The sequence below is a fragment of the Phalacrocorax carbo genome, chromosome Z (genome assembly GCF_963921805.1).
Source record: "Phalacrocorax carbo chromosome Z, bPhaCar2.1, whole genome shotgun sequence".
Taxonomy (NCBI): Eukaryota; Metazoa; Chordata; class Aves; order Suliformes; family Phalacrocoracidae; genus Phalacrocorax; species Phalacrocorax carbo.
The window spans coordinates 43,931,316-43,955,063 of record NC_087548.1 but is presented as its reverse complement, the minus strand read 5'-3'; the positions used below and the strand labels follow the sequence as shown (position 1 = coordinate 43,955,063).

The window sequence follows — 23,748 nt, the reverse complement described above, 5'->3', positions numbered from 1 at the left end:
AAATTTTTACTGAAATGTTTTAGAAACCACAGCTAAGTAGATTTAGCACAACTATAAATACTGAATATGATCATTTAAGGATATAAGAAAACCTGAATTTTTGAACAACTGTACAAGTCCTAACCATGAAGTTTCTTCCCTGCAGTTCAGCAATGAAAGAACCAGAATGGCCTTACTCTTTCTAGATACCCCACTTGTTTCTTCATACTCCTGCTCATCTTCACTATATACCTAGCAAATTATTAAGAATTATATTGATGTATTTGCCTGTTGTGTATACAGTAAACAGTGCTGTTGATGAATATTTTTATAGCACCCAAAAAATCCTTTCTGGCCTAGCCAGGCTGCATGACAATTTCAGAGCAGATTGAGCATTGCTGTGTCATTTCTTAGAGCACAAAAACACTCTGAATGCTATTCCTTGTGACAAGGATTTCATGGCAAATTTAGCACTAGTGTGGGAAGGTTTTCTTTTGCTAACCAGAAGTTTTATTTATTTGCCATAGTAGTCCATACTACTCAGACCTCTGTGTATATTCCATGGGAAATACTGATGTCTGGTGTCTACCACTGCCTGTAAGATACCCGTTTATAGCAACCCATATTACTTCATGCTAGAGATAGGAACATTTTTCTATATCACAAAGCATAAAGCACAGCTGAAAGCCTCTCCTGCTAGCAAGACCTCTGGTTTCCAGCATTAGAATCCAAGGAAAACACTTTGAGGAGGTGATGTTCAAGCTTTTTGCTTCCTTAATAAATTTCTGGGGAATGACTGAAAACTCCTGTCATGTGTTTTGAGGAAAGGAACCAAGAAAATAACCTGTATATACGCAACTTTTAAAAAAATGTTTGTTCCTCAAATTTATTAATTTTCTAGGTTTCAGCTATATGTGTGATAAAATAACAGTCGTTCGTTTTGCCAGCTGCCTGCAAAGTTGTAAAGATACACAACACATTGAAAATTTTTCCTTAGTCCATATCAAAAAAGTAGTTTCACATGCTTACTCTGCTATTGAGATAATTTTCCTGATTGCTGTTTTAACACAATAAAATGCTTTCTTTTCCTAGTTTCTCAGGTCTGCTAACCAAAACAGCAACATTCTTTCTATACATTTATAAACATCTACCATTAAAAAAGGAAGTGAGAAGCACCGACAAAAGTTATATTTGTATTCAAATGAGAATAAACTTCCTCCACGTATTACTTACACTAAGAAAAATATAAATCTCATTTATATGTGAAACTCAGTGAAAGAATTAGGCTTTTTGATTGGTCTTCCTCTAAGAGAAAGAGAGACCAGAGTTCATGCAGAAATATTGGGATGGAACATAAAGTTTCTTAGTGCTCTTCTTAGGAAGCAACTCTTTGGTTATTGCAAATTTTTCTCTCTGTTATTAGTCTGTAGAATTTTGGCAGAATGTATTTGCTTGAGCCTAGCACTGTTAGTCTAATGTTGTAAAAACACCCTAAAAATTAAGAGTGTGAGTCTTTAATGCCTTCTTGTAGCTGGAGGAATCACATAAGTGGAAAACAGTTGTCTAGGCTTGTTATCAGTTGAAATGGCAGGATCTGATATCCTTCTGACACATCACATTTATTGAGAGACCATTTAAACTAACTAGAAATGGGAAGGGCTTTGCTGTAAATAAAACATTAAGTAGGCTCCTGGCTGATCCTGACAAAAAATACCGGTTCGTTTCCACCTTTTGTTTAACTACATGGTCCTTTGTCCACAAGGAAATGGCATATTTCATGTTTTCTATAGTGGGATCAGGACTTCCTTGGATGTGTGCATGGTTTTGCTTTCAGTGTCCTGTGAGTTTTCTAACATAAAATATTTTTCAGAGGGGGAAACTGCACAGAAATTATCAAGTCTGTTATTCTGGCATTTTTTCAAAGAGAAAACTACTTTTAAAAAGTGTCTAATGAGTTGCCAGAAGAAGAGGACCAATAGCAGAAAATACTTGTGTCTTGGCACAGTTACCACGGTAGAACTTTCTTCCAACCATGCAAGTGCAGACTACAGATTTTAGGATTGCATGGGCTGGATTTGCAAATGATTCACTGACTCGTTTCCTCTGCCCTCTTCCCTTTGATAGTAGAAGCATGTCCAAAGCTGGCAGGAGAAGAGAAGGAAGAAAGGAAGAGAGAAACAGCTGAGGTATGCAGTAATCAGCAGGCAATTATATAAAACTTGTTAAAGATATTTGCAGCTATTTTTGCTGGCGAGTAGTGTGCAGAGAGAAGCAATTAGTCACAGCAATTGCTGTACTCACAGGGTAAACACAAATAGCAACAAACATGCTGATTTCAAAACCTGGGGCATCAAAAAATACTCTGAACACTGAAAAACAGAATATATCATTAAAACCCATGTGCTTGTTACTAACAAAAAAAAAAAAAAGGAAAAACAACTAGTCCTCCTTTTTAAGCAATATATTGCAACACTATGATTTGTAATATAATTAAAACATAGTTGGAAGATTCCTCAGAAAGATGCATCATCTTTTTTATCATGTAACTCTTCTTTATTTCCAAGAATGTATTCAGTTGTGCTAGTCCATTCTGTCTTTATTCCTAAAACAGGACATATTTTTTTGCTTTTTCACAGGATCAGGCAAAACTCATTACATTTTCAATGCCTGTGTAGAAAGTTATAAATTTAGGTACCTAATGGGTATATAAATACACGCTGCTGTTACTTCAGAGACACATAACACTCCTGTCAAATCCTGTTTGACATTAATGTCTGTAATAGTGCTCCTATTTTCAGTGAACTGACATAGAACAAGCTATAAATACAAAGTCCATAGGCAACCAAAACATGGGTAAGAGACCCAACTGAGAGTTCTAAGAATATATCTTCACCATACTGCAAATAGCAAGCCTGAAAAGTATTAGAAAATTCTTCAGTTAAAGGTAATCTGAGGACAGATAACCAAACGACCCCATACAATAAGATTTGGCACACCAACTGAAAATACATAACACATATTTGTTGGAGGTTTGGGAGTTTTTCATTTTCCCTTGTTTTCTCTTGCTAGATGAAGTCCCTAACCACTATGAAAACAGAGCCACAATAACATCGCAGAAACAGTGACTCGAGAAGAGCTGTAAAAAAGACAAAAACTATGTTGACCTCTCAAAGGTCTGGGTGGGGAAGATTTTCCCCCAGGCAAGTGAGGAAAGCCCGAAGTCATATAAGTACACACATTTGCCTTTGGGATCACCCAGAGATACGTCTGCCTCTTGGGGCCAGCAGAAATCCTCCCTCCTTGTCACAAGAAACATTGAATGCAGTTTCCCACGCTGGCCAAAAGGGGCTGCACCAGGGGAGCAAGAAGGTGGAGCTATGAGTGAGCAAGCGCAACCTGAGAGTGCCTCCGGCTAACTAGACATCAAGTGATACTCACCGACCCTGTGGATGGATTAACCAGGTGCTGGCTGCCGCCGCCCGGTACTGGAAGTAGCTTTCAACATTCACCCAGAACTCTCCTGACCCTGCTAGGCACATGGAACTGAAGGAGACCACCCGTGATCACTCTGGAGTGCACAACTTGGCCTTCCAGGTAAGCGTGGTTTCCTTTGTTTTGTGGGGAAGAGGAAGGACTTAATGAACAATGATTACCTTAGTCCATGAACAAAGAAAAAGCAATTTCTGCTCTCTGTCTGTAGGTATTTTACGACACCCCACATGCTTTGCGCTGGTATCCTGCCAAAGCACAAGGCTCTTGTATGAAAAGCTAGAGCACAGTAGACGCATTCAGGTATAGGCTTCGCTTACTGCCTTCATCTGCTACCTGCTATACTGGTGTCCTGAAAAGTCTCCTGATTCAGTAATATTCCATGGGCTGATAGATCTCACAACTAGGTCATCCACCTCTCCCATCTGCTGTACCAGTTGCTGCTTTTTTCCTGAGGATAGGTAATTCACTGTTCTGTTAAAGACGGGGTCATTATGCAGCAGACATATATCTCATCAAAGCAATGTATATTGATAATATCAGAAAAATAATCGTGTAATCACAGTGGGGCATATCTTCTTTCTTCTGTGCATAAAATAAGTGCAATTGTCTTGTTCTGCTCGCAGGAAGAACACAGAGAGGAGGTAAGGAGCCAAACCAGAATATTCTGTGTATTATGCACATAAAGTAATGTTAACAGCCATTTAAAAAATACAGGTTTAAAAAGTGGAAGCTCCAAAACACCTGTTAACCAGTTAGTTATTGTTTCTCAGTGCCCAGCATCCCTGCGCTTTCATTGGAATTGGAGCAGGGACAAGCAAAAATTTGCAAACCCACAGGCAGACCTCTTCACTGTGCTTGTTACTGAAGGTAGAACAGGCTGGGGAAAGGCAGTGGCTCTAAAGAGTGCCATGTTAGCAAAGTACCCCTTGCTCTTCTCTGCAGCCTCTGATACTCATGCTGCCCCTGAGCTCAGCTAGCAGAAAGCGTAGCACGTACAGAAGGGTCTTTGTAGATGCTAAGCATATGAAATATTATGTAACACCAGTGACATCCAAACACTCCATATATTTATTCATTGGAGTATAGAGACAGAGAAGCAATAAATTTATTTGATAATCTGATATTTGTGCAATGTAAGGGAGTTAGGGTCAAGACCCTACTCCAGTCAATAGTTAATAATGCACACTAAGTGGGACAGCTTCAAGAGGAGGCAGAGATAACTCTTCTTAAAACATGATACCCCAGCGGTTAGGGAATTCTCCTGGGTAATCAGAGCGTCTTTAACACATCTGTGCTTCAGAGCAGATAGACAAGCAATTTGAACTTGGGTCTCCCTCAGTTCAGGTGAATGAGATAAGAGAGGGCTTAATTCTGGCTGCATTTTCACACAACATGTACCTAAGATAGTGCAGTCAGCTTCCAAAGTCTGTGCCTACAAACCCATAAAGGAGAGAAGAACCTCCCTAGCTGCAGAACACTCTTGGATGACCTAAGCTGAAAATCACCTCTTTCCTCAGCAGTCTCTGTGGAGCGCAGTACAGTGACTCGGGATAATCCTCTGCTTACACAGCTACCTCACCTGGGCAATGTGCAGGGAACCCAGGTGCTTCTTTTCCTGTCCCTTGCAGAGATTTACAAGAGCCTGCAAATCCTCTCTGATTTAAATAAATCAAATGCCCAATCAAAACTTGGAGATGGTCCAACAATGAAACGTGGGACCTGAGTCAGGTTTTCCGATTATTTTTTTTCCTAGACCACCAGAAGGTATCCACATTTACGTTTACATTGTTTACCTCTGACTCAACGTATAAGTCATTCGGTAGAGGAAATAAGACACAGAAGGAAATAGGTAAACTTTTGCATATAGAAAAATAAAACACAGTGGAAGCCACTGGGAAGAAAACAATCTCATAATTTTCTCCTGTCTTCTTGTATTTGAGCTTTTCTTGCACAAAGAGTGAAGGCTTTTCTTCCCCCAAGATACACTGTCTTCTATTACTAAGCAATTAATATCTTCCCTAAACCACAAAAATGAAAGTGTTCTGAGAAGGATTAATTTAAGCCATTTTAAGTTTGAGCGTGGAGTCGCACTCCATAGGTACCTTCAGATGTACCTGAGCCATTTAATGATTAACGCACAAAGGGATAGGAAAAATAAGATGGGGGACAAAGTAAACCTGGGTTAGGTAGTTTGTTTTAGAAAATAAATCAGTCAGGAAAACAGCTCTCAGTGTAACGCAAAGCAGCTCAAGACTAACAAGTAATGGGTGAAGGACTGTATCGGAGCTTTATTATGTCAAGAATGAGAGGCATGGTGCCTTCTGTTGTGGAGGGACTTTAATGGGCTGAAGAGGTTATATTATAGAGTAATCTGCCTTTTGACTAGTCATACAAATGGCAAAGGGGGAAAACTATTTGAACTCTTCTCAGTTTCACATTGGCTGTTGATATTTAAACACACACATCCTTCTGTACTATGAGAGGGTTTCCACTTCATGGAAGCATAAAGCTTTTTCAACCATCCTGCGGTAGGCCCTCAGAAATCAATTAACCAAAGTTAGCTTTCAGAGAGAGCATGCACCCATGTAGTGTTAAGTTCTATTAACACCATCAATTACATTTTTAAAAATGCGTGATCCTGCAAAGTATCAACTACTTCTTTTGTACACTATATAGATTCCACTTGAACTGTTTATAGGCATAGTGTCAAAAACTACAGGTCCTGTGTTGTTGCCGGGTCTCCCAGGTGCTGACATTATCACAAGGCAATAACTTCTTACGTCATTAAGAGCTCAAAACAGTCTCAAAATAAAACAGACAACAAAACCCAAATGTACAGCTCCACTGTACCTCTCGTTGTCTCTTCCTCTTTGCTATTAGGGACTTCTCAGTTACCAACAGCCATTTGGGTGTATTACAATGAGTAAGCTTCTTGTACTGGTTTTAAGAAGATACATAGCTCTAGCCACACTGCCAGTATTCCCAAGCGTGCTCCCACCCTTCAGTGCAATGTAACCTTAATAAAACCCCAATGCAATTGTGAAGACCTACATGCTAAAGTTACCTGCTTTGAATGGACCTCGTAGCTAGAATCATCAGATTGCTGGACTGTTTATACTGCGACATTCAGGTTTTTAAGGTTTTTTTCCCCTTATGTATGCCATGCAATTTAAGGAACCTAAATAATTTACCTCATAGTCTCATTGCTATTCAGAAGATTGCCCATGTTAAGTGTCTACATGCCAATGTAATACCTTCTGTATTTATATCTACAATAATGTCATATGTGGTATATAGAAACACTATTGTGTCTCTTGCATTCGATGTGGTTCAGTTACCGCCTCTCTGATGGCACCAGCTGGAGGATGGCTACCGTCGCCCACAGAATTTCTGGCTCAAACCCTGCAACATTATCAGTAACCCTAAAACTGAGATTGGATTTACGTAGCTTGTGTTTAGCACTCATTTAAGAGGCAAAGGTTTTACCTAATCATTGCCGATGATTCAGATCTTTGCTAATGATGACATTAAACAAGTCACTCTTATTCCTCAAGGAATGGTAAGAGCTGACTTATAAGAAGGAATGGTAGGTGGGACCAAAAAACTCCCTGACTTTTAAAAGGAACTCAGAGGTAAACATAAAATAAATACAACACAAAGGGAAGACAACAGCTAATAAATATTTATTGTTCACTGCCCTCCTATTGTCAGTGTTACGATGCATTAAGCAGTTGGTAAAAAAAACATTTTAGGGTTCTTGTCCTTATCATCCTCATTGTGTACCTGCTTGCCCATCAACAGATGTTTGCAATGCCATAATTGCATGCATCATCTCCACCTTGTTATCTCCTCAGGAATGTGCAGATCTTTTTCCCTGTTTCAGTTTTTCTGGATTTTACTTTCTGCCTCTCCTACATTTTAGTTACTCTGAGAGAAAATGGATTTCCTATTTCTTTTTTTTTTATGGCGAGCTTGTGCCAGTCTATCATTTTAACTTGTTTATCCTGCCTTTCAGGATACTATCCAACTATCCTACTCAAGACTGACAACTTAAGCTTTTAAAGAAAACACTAATGTACTCAGAGGTGGGTACGCCTAATTTACAAGTCATTTCAAAACACCTCATGAAGTCTTAGCCAGCTGAATTTAAATCTGGCAGTACATGTTTCTTATCTGCTGTCTGTAAAGCTCATTTACTATAGTTCAATATTTTACAAGCAGGAAGTTCCAATCAGTAAAAGTACAGCAGACTGTGAAAGGAGAAGCACAATTGTGTAACACTTTTCGTATTGTCAGCATTCAAAGGAGATGGATCAATTCTGTGATCCTTCAAGTGTGGCCTAAAGGGAAGAGAATTTTCCCATCCGAGCATCTCTATTTTGTTTTTAACTTCCTGCTTCCTTATGTCACTACAGATTGAGTAGGTTGAGAAGTGGCGTATTGCTGGATCTGGCCCGCGGTCGTAACAGGGCTGTGTTGGGTATGTTCCCTAAGGCTTGAACTCCTGTTTTCTGTTTGCTCAACATTTCTGTTGCAATGTTTTGTTCTGCAGAAATCTCCAGGGAGGTGGAAAAGGGTACTGAGCAAATAAGGTAACTTTTCTGCCCTTGCTGGGTGCTTAGGTAGCAATCTGGAAGACCAAATGATAAGCACAGACAGATTGACATTTTGGTGAGGAGTTCCTTCAGCAAACTCAGAAAGACTGAGCAAACAGGAAAAAGGAATAGGCAGTTTTCTTTGTCACTTGAATATCGCTATTATTATCAGAAATTAAAAAGAACTTTTTTCTTCAGGAGGTAGGGTTAAATAACATGCTTTTTCACCAACAACAAATAAAAAAATTGTATAAACGGGAGGATTAAGAGATTGTACTTGAAGAAGCAGCTGTGAAATATAAGAAAATTACTCAGCTTCATGGCACTCATTCAAAGCCTGTTTTAGTCAACAGAAGTAGTCTTTTACTGAAGTAAACTTGTTATCAGTAGTAATTAACCAGTTTGTACTGAATTTGGAATATGCCAGAAACATGGTATGATCAGCTGAGATAAGTGCTTTTTATGGTTGCAGAAAATAACACAAATCTGACATTCTGCAGTGTGGGCTATTTAGAGTTCCTGCAATCATGTGATGCTCTTACTAGTTTTCTGTTACATTACTCATACATTCATATATTTTAATTACTCTATAAATGAAACTCTTATGTAATTATTGCAGCTGAGCAATGGGTTGGACAGAGTGGCTTCTAGAGGTTTTTTCCAACCCGAATTATTCTGTACTTCTGTTGCTTGTAGACAGCAATTTGCATGCTTACTGTTTTTCACATGTTCAGTGACCAAAGTCCTAAGAAATCTGTTTTTTTCTTGCTCAGCAGCAAGTATAGAAATCTTCAAAGAGACTATCCCCGAGGGGGTGTGTGTTTCAATTTCAGAACTGCAACACTTAGACTTCACTATGCTGTCCTGTATAGTATTTCTCATATATTATGTCTCAATGTTACAACTAAGCACTGCAGTTTGTGATAACTTCTTTTTTTTTTCACTGTATGGCATGGTCAGTAGAGGCTTTCACTGTCGACTGCAGGGGCAGCTCTGGCAACTCCTAGGACAGCATGGTTAGAAAGCAAATAAGTAACAGAGGTGGTTTTTGTGAAAGAAATACCTCCCTCTTAAGGGAATGCAAAGATACTCTTCCCTTAGAAGGAAGAGAACTGATGTATTGGCATCTGATTTATCAGGACCACAGCATGTAAATCAACAGCTTCTTGCCGCTCCCTCCTCTTCCCCCAGACACAGAAGATTCCAGAAACACTTTTACTGAAACAGATTTTTTGTGAAGTTTAGAAATGGAGTATCGTAAAGGAAAATTTGTTCTGGTTGCTTCTAAGGTCATGTTGCCACTAAAAGGCAAAATTTAATTTATGTCTAGTAGTACTGCTTATTCCTGCCTTTGTAATAATTTATTATGATTAAGCATATTTTGTATTATTCATTTGGAAATTATCATTTTCTCAGAAGTCTAAATGTAGATACTAATTTACTTGTTTTATTATAATGTAAATAATGGGATACTTTGTGCACAGTGAAATGACTATACCGTAACTGCTGCCATAAGAAACCACTGAAATATGTAACATTTATATCAATTGCAGATATAAGATGGCTGATATTTTGTTCAAGCAGTTTTCTTACAAAACCAAAATAAGAACCAGCCCTTCAGGAATCATTAGAAACACATAATATACCCTTCAAAACATTAAGAAACAAGAAAACTCAGCTTTAGAATAATAATAATAAAAAGTAGAAATAGTGGAGCTGGTTATTGCTGTCCTCAACTCTCAGTACATTCTGATAAAAGGTACACCACAGAGAATTAATGTAGTAAAGCTAACTGCTGTCTTTAAAGATACTCTATTTTATTCCAAGAGAAATAGAAGCACATATTTTTTAGAAAATATGCATTTACTACATACGCGTAAGGAACACATATACTGGAGCAATGTCACTAACAACCCGGGAAGGCCTGAACAGGTCAGTTTGCCCTTGGTGAGGAGAAGGGCTGGATCTTTGTAAACTTGTTGAACAAGTCCTGAGGCAAAGAGCAGTGCTGGGAGGGCATGTGAGTTTGGGTCAAGAAAAAAAGCAGATTCACATTAGTCGAGCACCATCCACAACTGATGCAGCTTTGTGTAATAGTGGAGGGACTTGCACACCTGGGCTCTGTACACTGAATTTTGGCCCCCTGTGCTAGCCAAGTAAAACATGGAAGCACAGACATCAGACCAAAAATCATTTCTTACGATATATGAGGAAGACTTTCAGCTTTTGATTTGAACTGATAAAACTTCTGGCCATGCCCCAGAATGACAGCGAAGGTGTGGATGTTACAAATCCCAAAGGTCTCCGAGACAATTCACAGAGAATCAAGAATTCACAATATAAGAAAACTGTACATACTAACCAGGTATGGGTTTTATTTTTTTTCTTTGTAATAACCTTATGTAAATTCATAAACCTCAAATTTAATGTCAGTAATTGACTGTGATAATACACCTAAGACAGATATCTTAACAAAACCTGAATTTGATTTAAAATTCATGAACTGACAGGGAAGCAAATTCTGTTCTCAGAAATGCATTAAGGAAAGAACACAGAAAATTGACAAGATGTGTAGGATTCAGAGAAATGTTTTCTAATCTCATAATGGCCTCATACAAGATGCAAAAGAGGCATCAGAAATGGTGATCAGAGGGAATACTATGGATGAGGAGTTGATATAGAAGCATTTTCCCCTGAGAAGCTGGAAAAAGAGAAGCTGGAAACATTCCGTTTAGTGATACAACTTTCAGTCAGCAAGGGCATACGTATTATTGAATACCTACTCATCCAAAATAAGGGACATTTCAGGCAAACACAAACTGGAAGGAACAGCTCTGAGGTACAACTGACCAGAGTAAGAGAGCAGAATACAATACAGATTACTTCATAATAAACACATCCACTTTTACTTCTTCTAACTGTGTGTTTGTTTAATCCCACATAGTGACTACCTCTCTATGAAGACATGAGAGTCAGGTTAAAAAAACTCCACAGGTATTTTACTAGTGTCATGTATTAATATTTCGACATCCACAGTCCAGAAATAATCTGCTATTCTAAAAGTTCCACTAAAAACTTCCAGTACTTTCCTGTGTTGTAATCCTATCTACTTGCCAAGTTTGGTGATGATACTTGAAGCAGTATGTAAGAAATAGAGGCTTCCTGATGCTATGGATGTTCTTTTCTATCTTCCAATGGTTTTTGGATGTGATCAGAGGCAGCAAAGGCATGCTGCCAAAGAAACGCCTCTGCTCTCAAAGTTGAAGCGATTCCAGATTTACAGTGATGGAAAGGATCACTTTGGACTATTCTGATATTCACTCCTGGGAACTAGACCGGCATCTGAGATCCTAGGAGAGGAAGGTGATAGACCTATACCTTCCTCTTCAAAAAGCCAGCAAAGAGGAAAATATCAAAACAAAAAGAATTAAAGGACTTGCAGAACCAAATGAAACCTGAAAAATAGAGAAAAATACTGGCAGTCAATGAAAGCTTGATTTTAATCAAAGAAACCAGTTTCCCACTGAAAAGGTTCAACTGAAAGCATTCAGCCACTACTTTGTGCAAGCGTAGTAGAGTTATGTATATCGACACCAACACTTTCTCAGGCACACTGTGACTGAGGCAGAAGAGTTTATTCTGAGGATCTGCAGAGTATGGACTTTGCTGTGCCCCTACTGGCAGAAGACCACGTGCGCCACGCAGCCCTTGGGTTAGCCTCAGCAAAGGCCAGTGCTCCTGAAGAGCCAGATCTGCTGTCATATTTGGCCATGAAAAAAGAAGAAAAGGGGTTTGGATCTATTCTCCCTTTTCATTGTAGATCTGCACAGAGTTAGACACAAAGTGATCTTTGATTTCACATTTTCTTAACACCTTTTAATGTAAATGTAGGAAAGCATTTGTGACAATAAAATAGCAACATAATAATATTCTGAGCATATTTAAATATATTGTAAACAATGTGAAAATATGTGGATTGATGCTTTTTCTATTGAAATACACAGAAGGAAAAATAGGTTATATTCTCAAGACAAACAGTATATTTCACAAATTCAAAGAGCCAAAACCCAGGCTGTGGGTGATCCAGGGGAGCTCCTGGCCCAGGGACAATGCTGTGGCATGGGGGAAAATGATGGAACATGGTCTGGCCTAGGCAGCATATGAAATGCGGGCACCGGGGTGGGGTGGTGGGGATGGAGGCAGGAGGTGTGGGACATGGCCTTTGAGCTGTGACCAGGAAAGAGGACATGGTGCCACAGGGAGTGCAACCCCCTGCCCACATGAAAGCACAGCTCTTTGCCCCAGAGAGCTGGACTCTCCTGATTTATAATGTATGCTCAAAAATCTGTAAGAGCCACTAGCATGCAATATATCCCAAATTTAAGCCCAGGAATAAATGGTATTTCAATATAATCAGCACTCAGTGTCCCTCAGGTGAGAAGACCACCTCCTGCAGCTGCTGAGAAGAGCACTCCCAGTCAGCAAAAATAAAAGCAACTTAGTAGGCAGCAGCATCTGCATTTTTCAGGTTTGCTTTATTTCACAGTCAAGGCCAAAAAAGAGAGGAGTTTAGCGAAAATGGGGCTGTAAGTTACGGTGCAGCTCCACAGAACCACACGACTCCCACCACACCTCCAAAAGCTGCAGTCGAGAGGACTGAGAGGGATCTCCTGCCCATGTCACATTGAGCTTTCTTGTAGAGAAATGGGTAACGGCTTCTACATACATACTCCTCTGTACCATTTTAATTACAGGCCGTGTGTTCATTTTGCCTTTGATCTAGCTCAAGTCTCTCACTAGGAACTAAGCAAGGTCTTTCCATGACTTTCAGCAGCACCTGCAGCAGGAAAGCTAGACAGAAAACAGAGGCCAGGGCAAGGTCTGCAGTGGTCACAGCAGTTTGGGGAATTAAGTTAGCACAAATAATAGGGACGCAAAAAAAAAAGGTAAACTCACTTCCAAGCGTCTGGGCACAGCAGGCCAGCTCCTCTCAAGAGAGCATGACATGACCATCAGCTCAGGAAAACACTGTCTGCCTTCACTGTGGTCCTGGCTGGACACCCAAGAGTAGGTGACCAGTCACGCCGCCCTGGCGTGGCATTAAAATGAGGAGGCACGAGCATGGTGCAAGGGCTCCTGACTCTGAATGCAACAGTCACTGGGCCTTCTGCAGGCCCCACCATGAGTGTGGAGGTATGTACCCATGGGACAGGCACTTCCCCTCTGCCCTCCAGGCTGGGCTAAGGGAAGTAATGCAGGATGGGCATGGCAGCCCCCATGGGTGCACTGGGCAGCTTTGGCGGGCCGTGCTGCTCCCAGCCACCTCAAGGGCAGTCCTCAAACATGGTGGAGGTCAGACTGTGGTTATTCAAAAGCTTTAAAGCAGCCAGGCTTATGTGGATTCAAATAGCAAAAAGGTGTGTTCCTGATGAAAATGTGTTATCTGGCCAAATTTCAAGTTTGTGCTACAAAGCCCATGGATGCTAGCTCTCTTTAAAAGATTGATACCTGTTACCTTTTCTCTGCAGCTTTTCTGAAGAGTAAACTTATTGGCTTAGTTAAATTTTTTAAAAGCAGCCCCCATCGATTTAACCATTTACCATATGTAAAATTTCCACCATATTAAAGTTCTACAAAGAGAGAAGCAACAAAAACAGGGAGTGATCAACAGGAGGTGCTGGGCAAGCTGGCTAATTTAGCAGCTTTACCATCCCTACCTGCAGCTCTCACTTTTCAGCTTGTATGCTGTGGTACTCCATGGGGCCCTCTTCAGCTTTGAGTAATGCTGGTATTTTTTCTCCTTGATTTCCCCTATCAAAAATGGTGTAGATGGCTTGGGAAATTTCACAGCCACTGTCTAACCACTGGGTTTGCCTGCTACTGATCACAGCATTAGTGGCAGACAGGAGAGCTGGAGCCCTGTGTTCAGTACAGATGGGAAAGTCTTGAGACTGCTTCAGCCATCTGCCAGCGGGGATCTGTTTTTTCACACCTTACTTAACAAGCATGCACCCCTCTCACAGCCTCTGCACGGATCTGTGTTCCAGGAGGATGAATACATCAATATTGAGAGTGATCTGCATGAAAACAAACGTGACTCAGTAGATGATGAGCAACCACGCTTGAAAGGGTAATGTCTTTTGGATGAATAAGTTTTCCACTCACTTTATCCTGGCCTAAGCAATAAGCTGCCAGTGTTTCTGCTTCTAGAGCGACAGGTCTAAATTTCACTGCCATACGCCTATGCTACACAGACCTTTGTATTGCCTAGCAATTTGTGCAATACAGAAACATTGTATTTAAAATTATTATACCTTTCAACTGACACATGTGATCATGGAACTATGCTCCTGAAGCCTCGTAAAATGAAGGGAGCAATGTATTTTCTTTTTGTACAGTCAGTACTTTACCAATATCTCCATAAGATCCTTTTTTAAAGAGAGGTCTTAAACAGTGATCTCTTTTAGGAAGTTAAAGTTTTACTATTGCCCTTCAGTTTGCATAGCTATTTGCCCCCGTGCAAAATAAGAATAGATTAGGAAAAGCCATTTTGATGGAGTGGAATTTTTCACTTTGTTAGCACTGGTGCCAAGTGACCACACAGTGAAAGCATTTTAGTTCAGGGATAGGTTTTTTGGTGGAAACTACAAACCCTGTATAAGACATTTAAAAAATTAAGATACAATATGTAAATTATATTTTAATATCTTAGTATTTTTCTGTCATATTGAATCTTCATATAAACCTTCACAGAAATCATACTATACTTTTCACCTGATTACTGTGACTGCATTCTCTTGTAAAGCACACCATTTCAGCTTTGAACCTGTCTTTCTAACAGCAGAGTCTAGCAACTCACTTACTGGATATCTTAAATAGGAGTTTGTCTCAGTCAAATTGGACTACTTGGAAAGATCTCATGCTTGTACATATGATATGCTTATACACAGAAGTAGTTGTGAAGATTTTAGTTATGCTTTCAAGTTGTACATACAGATCTTAAAGGCTTGTTAATATGATCAGGTTTACTGATGCCATCGTATTAAAATACTGCTTAAAAAATCTAGCAAAAATGTTTAGAAGACACTTAAATGTTCTCTCATTTCTCCTCTCTGATCTTTGGAGATTTGTCATTCCTCAAGCACTACCTAACATGAAACACTTTCTTGTTTAAAACATTTAGAGTCTTGTCTAGCAAAAACAAAAGCTGAGATTTGATAGATGATACATCCAAGTTTGATAAGCCTTTCCAGTGGTAGGTATCCAGCGTCTCCTCAGAAGTAAGCTAATTGCACAGCCAAGTGTTGGCATGCAAAGGGCTGTGCAAGGTTAGCAGGGTCTCTCCCCCTCAAACTTTGACCCACAGGAGTCACTCGACAAGTGGTATCTCTGAACACAGATGGATTGATTGACTTGGAACAGAGATGTAGCCTGTATGTTTTTTATTCATTCTTGTTTATTTATACTCCCAGGGAGAGTCTAGGGATAAATAAGGTTTAATTCACAGGCCTTACTGTACCCAAGAGGTCCCCTTAGGCAGCAGATACACAGCAACAGGTACCATTGCCTCGGGCAGTGAAAGCTTCTCCCAGGCTGGAAGCTGAAGAGCACTTTGCTCTGTTCTGATTACATTCAGGCTAGGGCTTGTTCTGTGCATTCCAGTCTTCTGCTTGGTTTTGTACTTTGTCTAGGTTTATTTTTAATGTTGAGCACCTGACAAGGGCGATGGTATCTCTACCAAGTTATTTTTCGTAAATTAGCTCCTAAAAGCAGGCCCTAATGTGATCTAATGTATTCCTTGTATCTGCTCAGAAAGGGCATTCAAAAAGCATGCCTCAATTTTGAATGTGTCATCGATTTCTTTCAACAGATAGTACTGAATAGCCTGTTGTCTGAGACAAAGACCGTGTGAAAGATCAGTCTGTTGATAATAAGTCTGTTGATACACTACATGTACAAGGTGTTAACATTCACTTATAGAGCACATGCAGACCAGAGAAAGGATTTCTGAGTTGCAAAATGCAAGCAAGAATAGTTTTGACATACACAAATATATCATATTAAAGTTCTCCTTCAAATGTGCTTAAATGATACCTGTTTATTCAACATCTTTGGTTAAGTAAAAGCTATCAGCAAGGTGCTGCACTTTAAGCCTATAGGATCAGCTTTCAGAAAATAATGTTTCCTTAGTAAATTAACCATATTTCATAAGGAAGATGTTTTTTCTGGAGCTTTCAGAACAGAGATGCGTATTTAGACATATATGCCTAAACATTTAAGATATCCTGGTACCAAAGTGATAATCACCTAAACTAATAAAATAACAAGGGAGAGAGAGATGTTAGAGCAAAGAAGAAATAACAAGGAATAGTAATCTTAAAATAAGAATTTTAAATCCCAAAGGACTCATAAGTAACAATAATAGATATTTTTTCCTTGTTTTGGTTGATGGATGAACCATAAATTTGATAAAGTAACTCTGGCTTTTCATGCATCTGCCTCTCATTTCTCCTTTTCTTTCTTTTCTTCCTATTCTATATAATCTCTTTGCTGAGATTGGGTATGTAACATAATATTTTTATAAGTAAAAAAAAAATTATGATTTGTGAGGCAACAGGAATTCCCAGGATTAAAACTGAAATATCAAAAGGAATTGAGATTTCTCAGAGACCCTGTTATTCTTTGTACTGGTGAAGGACTATGTTCCTGCTTTGCTGTTCTGAGTGCTGATATGAATTAAGTTAATATTTCTTGTTTCTCTCCAATGTCTTTTCAATTAATCGATTTTTTTTTTTTAAGTGCAGAAAGGAAGGGTAATCATGCTGAATTTCGGTGTGCATCTGAGTCCAGCTGCATCTAGTTTCCAGACAAGTACAGTCTGGATAATTAGCATCTCTAAATATAATATTGCCTTTATAGACGGTAGGGTGAGAGGCACCGCTTTAGAGAGACAGAGCTGTAGCTGTGATTTCTTTTTCAGATTTCTTTTTCGAGGGTGTTTATTTAGCCATAGCTTTTGTAACTGAAATACTCCACATCACCAGTGTGCTTAAAATTGGAAATCTGTGTTGAATTAAATCCCTTAACTGCTATTTCCCTAAATATCAGCCTCTCTCATGAAATCACTGTGTTACCCTTAGCAAGATGAGAAAAGAACAAAAGTGAAGTACGTAATAATTGGAAGAACAGATACTAGAATAGGACATTTGAATGCAACAAATCATTTTACCTCCCATGAACTGGTAAGTCTTAGATGAAAAGTTAATGTAATTAGCAACAAAAGTTTTAAATATCCAGAAACACCTCTGCACACTCTAATAAGTTTTTAGATACATATTGGTTATTTTGCACACACAAATGCCAACTTAGGCCTTCACAACTATAGCAACACTACCGCTCCACATAACAATGCTGGGCTGGCTGTACTTGCAATCTTTGTGGGTCTAGTAAGGGGCACTGAATCTTTAACTATCTACCCAGTTTGCACTAACCCTGTTAACAGACCTCCTCACAGCAGAGCTGTAGTTCAGAGGTGAGCAGAACTGGCCTGCCAACTTTGGCCTGTTAGATAGTTGTCGGATTGGCCCATCAGGTATCTGCCAGATTTTGTTTTTCACTTGCCCAACATCAAACCAAAGAAGTTCCCCCCAAAAGCTCTGGAGATGTCTGCAAAAAATTTTTTGGCACTTTGGGATCCAAATTTAACCCTTACCAAGTGTGCCATCCTCCAGTGGAGAAATTTTGATCAATTTAATCTGAGCTTCCTATGCAAAGTACTCTTATTTTTTACCTACAGCTTCAGTTTCTGTTCTGTTTGTTTTTTTTTTTGCATTTTCCTAGGCATTTAGAAATGAAATATGACAAAGCCTGTGAATTTTGCAAGAAACATAAAACCAGAATTCATTATGTGATCTATGGAATTTTAATAACAGGTACAGTATATTACTCCCAGGGTTGCTGAACCCTTATTTATTTACCTATATGAGATTATAGACTGTGACTGTGTTCTATCTAAGAAAAAAATTTTGACTGTCTTAAGGAATGCATTTGAAAGGAGGTAAAAGTGAATGTAGTCCCAGAGAAAGCTCCAGATCGCAAAACCCCCACTCATTCCCAAACTTACGAAAGCACAGAACTTGCTACACTGCTCCTCCAGCATGTTTCAACTCTGACTAGAAATTACATTTGGGATAAAAGGGTAGTTCAGTCTTGTGTCTACTCCATTACCAGCTCACTCCAAAAGGCCTGTTAAGTTACAGTTTTAGGAACTTTCCCAAAACCATGAAATCACATTAAAAAGAGCAAGGCACCAGCTTGGACCGAACTCAAGTCAGCAGGCTGGAAATTAAGGTTTTCATTCTGACCCCTATCACTTGATATACACAGCAAATGTATGCTAGAGGAAATGTGTTTCATGTCAGTATGCACTGTAAAGTCATTCAGATATTCTTCTTTGTCCCTTTCCTAATGAGCCAGTAGGTTGGTTCGTTTCCTTCCACTTCACCAAGTTTCTTTTTGAGATACTCCTACTTGAACACTGAGAACTCATAGACCTAAAATATGTCTGTGTGATAGGCATCAGCATACCATAACGTAGTTGTAAAAGGGCCGCTTACATGCTGAATATCCTGCCCTCCTAGCATCAGCTCATCTTGCTTTGTCAGAGTACGGACATATCCTGGCTCAAGAAAGTAAACGAGGGTTTCATAAGTTAATACCATAACCAGCTTGCTTTACAAAAATCAGTATTTATTCTTCCTTTTTTGCCACAGACAAAACCAGATGATTATTCAGAAGAAATGAATATTTCATTGGCCAGCATGTATTAGCAATGAACCTGTCAAATCACAAATAATTTCACAGCTACTTTATGAAATAAACTACTCCTAAGTTTCCAAATTGCCTGAGAGGGCCATCAAATCAGGCAACTGACAAATGTTTCTAAGTGTTTCTTCTAGTTTTATTGGGTAAACTCATCCTCCTGTGAAAGAAGGAATAAGAAAATTCACAGTTTTCACACAGGAAAAAAGCAGTTTTGTAGACATGTTTAATTTTCCCAAGTGATTAACATGTTTGATATGAACTTGGCTTGGCCAAAGCATATAAGCTGCTTTGACAGGATGAAGGCCACCTTTCATATCAATAAGCATATCATAAGTAACAACACTATCTATGAAAGCAAATTTTTCCGTATCCAGGCCAAGAGTCAGAAAAGCACATGAAAGATGAACAGAGGCCTGACTTTAACTGCATCCTTTAAATTTAAGATTTTATACTGTTTCTAAAAAGACCAACCTAACTGATATGTATATTGTTGTTTCTGTGACAGCATACTTGGCAGTAGTTATTGCAGCCTGCAGCTTGAATTTCCAGAGAGCCTTGCCACTCTTTATCATCACCATCATAACCATCTTCTTCATCTGCTGGGACTTTTTAATAGCTAAGTATGAAGACAGAATTGCTGCATTCTCTTCCCCTGGAGAGAGATATCTAGAGAAACAGTGGTTTTGGCTGAAATGGTAAATATGAATTACTTCCTATTTATGCAGAAGGACAAAGAATTAGTCAATTTACCCCTACAGTTTTATTTCATCTTACACCTCCATAAGCACAGGGAGATGGATCAATAATACAAATTGAAAAAAGATCAAAGAATACCTGCAGAATAATTCAGTATTTTTCTAGTTTATAGATGTCAGGCATACCTAAGTGTGTGATAAAGTAGTTAGGTGTCAAAAATCTTGACAGAAAGTGTAAAAAATATTCCTCAGATTGAGATAGGACAAGTTTGTGGTTGCAAGAGAACATGTTTACAGAAGCTCAGGTGTGTTGTAGCCTTCTGCATTCATTCTGGAAGCCAGAAGGTGCCTCACTGCCACTTCTTCAGAGAGCTGTGAGATTTGTAAAACCTGAATTCTAACATATGCAAACTACTAAAGACTGAAGTGTGTTATCTAGACACTACTTATTCACATATCCCCACAGCAATTTTTACTTGACCTTCAGGAATCAAAACTTGTCAGCCACGTTTAGTGTCGTAATAAGATCATACAGCCTTATTTAGGCCCAGTAAGCATTCATCTAGTAGATAAATGGTAGACACATAGATCTGGTAGATACTTATTCCAAGTATTCCTGAGCACTTGTCAGGAATATTTAAGTTATTCTTGGGAAAATGGGGAGCCAAAGGAGGTGCATAGACCAAAGAAAAGACAAAATGAAATCTCATTAAAAAGAAAAAGAAAATTGGCCAGCTGCTTTCTAGCTCAGCTAGGTCACCTTCTGTCTGGGAGAGAAAGAGCTCTAAGGAGGAGTCATTCTGGGTACAAGAAAATGTCCCAACTTACTCATAAGATTTTGAAATGGTTTTGCCCCAGGAGGAGGAATTTCTAAGAAAAATGCTAAAAAGATTGTGTTCCTTCTGCTCAGGAGCCACGTTAGAGAGCAGTCACACACCAGATGATCTGGCAGCCTTTTTGGGGGAAGGAGCAAACAGAAAAGGAGAACCCTGATGAGCAGATGGAACAAGCCACAAAACGGCTTTTGTGGAGTTGGCCTGCCATATTTTTGATCCAGGTCTAAAAACAGAATGTAGAGATCTAGGTACCAGTAAAATCAACAGAAGCTAAACAACTGTTGGACACAAGTAACATTAAAGAACTGGGACTAGGCTTAGTTTTCCCCTTTGTAAATGGGATGATGTCTCTGAGGCTGTTGTGATAATTACCTTCAATACGCAAGGTCAAAGGGTTCTGTGATAGTGGGGTCCATAGAAACACTGAACTCAATTGTACACATGGCTCTTGTCATTGTTTCTGAGACAGCTAGAATTGTGTTAAAAGTTATTTTTTCTAAAGAGACTACAGCCAATTACAAAGAGGTAAACAGTTTATAACCTGCTCCTCAGTAGTGTGTGTTTCACAGGCTCACCAGTTAAACAGCAGAGTACAATTCATAAAAGCTGAAGCCTGTCTTGCCCAAAGCCAAGAAAAGATTCAATAAAAATGACAGGAAAGGAAAAGGAAGATGGAGTGAGAGAGGAGGGTATCTTCTCACACTTCACTTAATAGAAGCAACACCCAGGCAAGAGTCACTCACACTTTATTGGGTTTCCTGCACACTCTGACTTTGGAGACAAGGTTGGAGGACATTTCTTCTAGATGCCACCAAGGAATGTTGTTGTCAGAGTTGCATCAGCAAAGGCAGGTTCCTGCCTATGTAAAGCTACATGTTTCAGCTTAATTCACAGTTCATTCACAGACATAGCTGTAAGTGCTGTGAGGAGAGGAAGGGGATGGAATATCTGGTCTTCTTCAGGAAGTCATGACTGACACTTCTTTTTTCCCTAGGGTGTTGTGTGCAGTTCTTATTATAGCTATTATCTGCTGGCTCATCTTTGACACAGCAAAACATGGATCCCGCCAGCTGATCTCCTTTGGTGGACTTGTGATGTATGTTCTCTTGATGTTTATCTTCTCCAAATTTCCAACCAGAGTGAGTATTTAGTCCATGTTCTATCTTTTGGGTTTTTCTTGTTCAGTGTCTCAAGAGCTATTTCCTTACCCTAGCACTAAGTTCAATAACAGTAACAGAAAACCCATGAACGTCAAAATTTAGGCTTGCCAAACCCAGTGGTGTATTTAACTTCTGAGGAAGGTAATTCTGCTCTGTTATCTGACCCTCAGCAGGGACTAATGAACCTGCCACACCCCATGCTTTGCAACTGCTGTTGCCTCCAGCTGAGGAGAAAACTCATGTTCTCCAAATGCTTGGTGTTCTCCCATGGGTGCTCATTACACCTAATTGGTTTGTGTTATTCAAAAATCATCTGAATCAATTAGAGAGTGCCATCTCGGCTCTTTGTCTTGTAAATAATCAGATTCAGTATTCACAAAGCAAAGATGGTGATAGTGAAAGTGAAATGGTAAATCCATACTACCTAGCCAGGCTTTCAGCAGCTAGCTCAGATGGAGACATCCACATCACACAGCTCTCAAATTAGGCGAGGTAACTCACGCTCCAAGGCCCCTACAACCTGTTTTGGCAGCTGCTCCTATCCTGCAGTGTAGTCAGACGATGGCCTTATGTTATTTTAACAAACATCTAAAGTAAATTGTTATTTATTTAAATAACATATGGTTTCTTTATTTTTATTTTTCTGTCCCTCTAGGTTGCTTGGAGGCCAGTATTTTCAGGAATAGGGATACAGTTTACTCTTGGGCTTCTTATTCTGAGGACCAAAGTGGGGTTTGATGTATTTAACTGGTTAGGCATTCAGATCCAGGTAAGCTACTGGGCAAAAAAATTATTTTTGTATTTCCTTTCTGTCTTGAGACTCTTACATAACAGGCAGGGAGTTCAAGGGTCTCTTTGCCCTGACGTGTTTTCCCCTCTTGAGAAAAACTGGGTTCTCAGAAAGGTAATTGACTACCTGAACTGAACCTTCTCATTTCTTTTTTTGTCCATTTAAAACAAGACCATGTGGCTGATGACTAATGGCCAGAGTGACCCTGTTTCTTAATAGCTTTACAATCTTTGGGCTGAAATTATAACTTGCATCCTCCAAACACAAAACCACTATTGTGCCAGGGCACTCATAGAAACTCTTAGACCTGGCCCAACTCCAAAGCATCCTTGCAATAAACCTGATATGCTGAAAAGATTTAACAAGGCAGAATGACCGTTGTCTTCAGAGTAGCCACAGCCCTGGCCCCAGGGGCATTTCATAGTTCTCATGACATATAAGAAAATGAATTCAACTACCACTGGCAAAATCTACAGCTGTGAGCAGCAAAGGATCTCTAGAGTGGGGACAGGATCGATCCATAGGTGCCCCTGCAGGCAGTATGCAGGCACAATTTTTTTAAAGAAGTCCATTACTGTAAAGTAATAAATATGAGAAATTCAAAATGTAGATCAGTGAGTACCCACTGAAGGACATTCAGACTTTTCACACCAGGGATACTACTTACACAGCTGTTCTTCACAGTACAGATAATTAAGTGCATTTAAAACAAGACAGTGCATAATGTACTGCCTCTGCACGAAAGTGAAGGCACAAGTCTGACATCTGTCTGGCTGCTAATCTGCAAGCAGTGGGAGTCATCTGGGTTGTGTCACCATGTTCTCAGTCTCCCCTTTCCATCTCCAACTGAAGCAGGTCTGGTGCCCCTTTTGTTAGCTCCATATGGCTTACCATCAGTCCTGTCATTAACTCATTACTCTAGCTATTACATCTCCATTTTAAACTGTATCATTAATTGTATATGTTGGACTCAGGGGTATAAAAATGCACCACTGCATCAGAATTAAAAAGCTGAAGATTTTTTTAGATTGGGTTTTGGCTACTCCTTTCAAAACTCATTATTTTAGCCATAAAATCTCCATTTTAAATTGTATAATTTATTGAACCTATCTGCATGAGAAGGCGTGCAGAAATACACCACAGTATCAAGATTAAAAAATAAATTCCCCTGTTAGTGTACCTTATGGCCTTTATTGTGTTGGGTACTGCAGGATAATGCACCCTGTGCCATTGCTTTTTATCTACATATTCTGAAGCAGCCTGCACTCTTGGCAGAGCACAGCAGAGACCCAGTCCAGCCAGACAGAGTCAGTGAAGCCTGCACCAATACAGAGCACAGCACAAACTCCTTGGACCTGAGCAGATCTCTGCAAGACA

The 23,748-nt window shown here is 39.5% G+C and overlaps 1 protein-coding gene across 1 annotated transcript in view; it reads left to right on the top strand.

Annotated features, from left to right (window-relative positions):
* The first annotated feature begins 3,437 nt into the window (after window positions 1-3,437).
* SLC28A3 (solute carrier family 28 member 3) overlaps window positions 3,438-23,748 on the top strand; it is a 37,060-nt gene continuing 16,749 nt past the window's right edge. Inside the window, exons 1-7 of the mRNA XM_064439548.1 lie at window positions 3,438-3,573; window positions 10,330-10,431; window positions 14,114-14,196; window positions 17,907-17,998; window positions 19,396-19,585; window positions 21,416-21,560; window positions 22,237-22,350. Coding sequence (XP_064295618.1) covers window positions 3,517-3,573; window positions 10,330-10,431; window positions 14,114-14,196; window positions 17,907-17,998; window positions 19,396-19,585; window positions 21,416-21,560; window positions 22,237-22,350 — 783 coding nt within the window. The 5' untranslated portion in view covers window positions 3,438-3,516. The remainder of the gene's footprint in view (window positions 3,574-10,329; window positions 10,432-14,113; window positions 14,197-17,906; window positions 17,999-19,395; window positions 19,586-21,415; window positions 21,561-22,236; window positions 22,351-23,748) is intronic.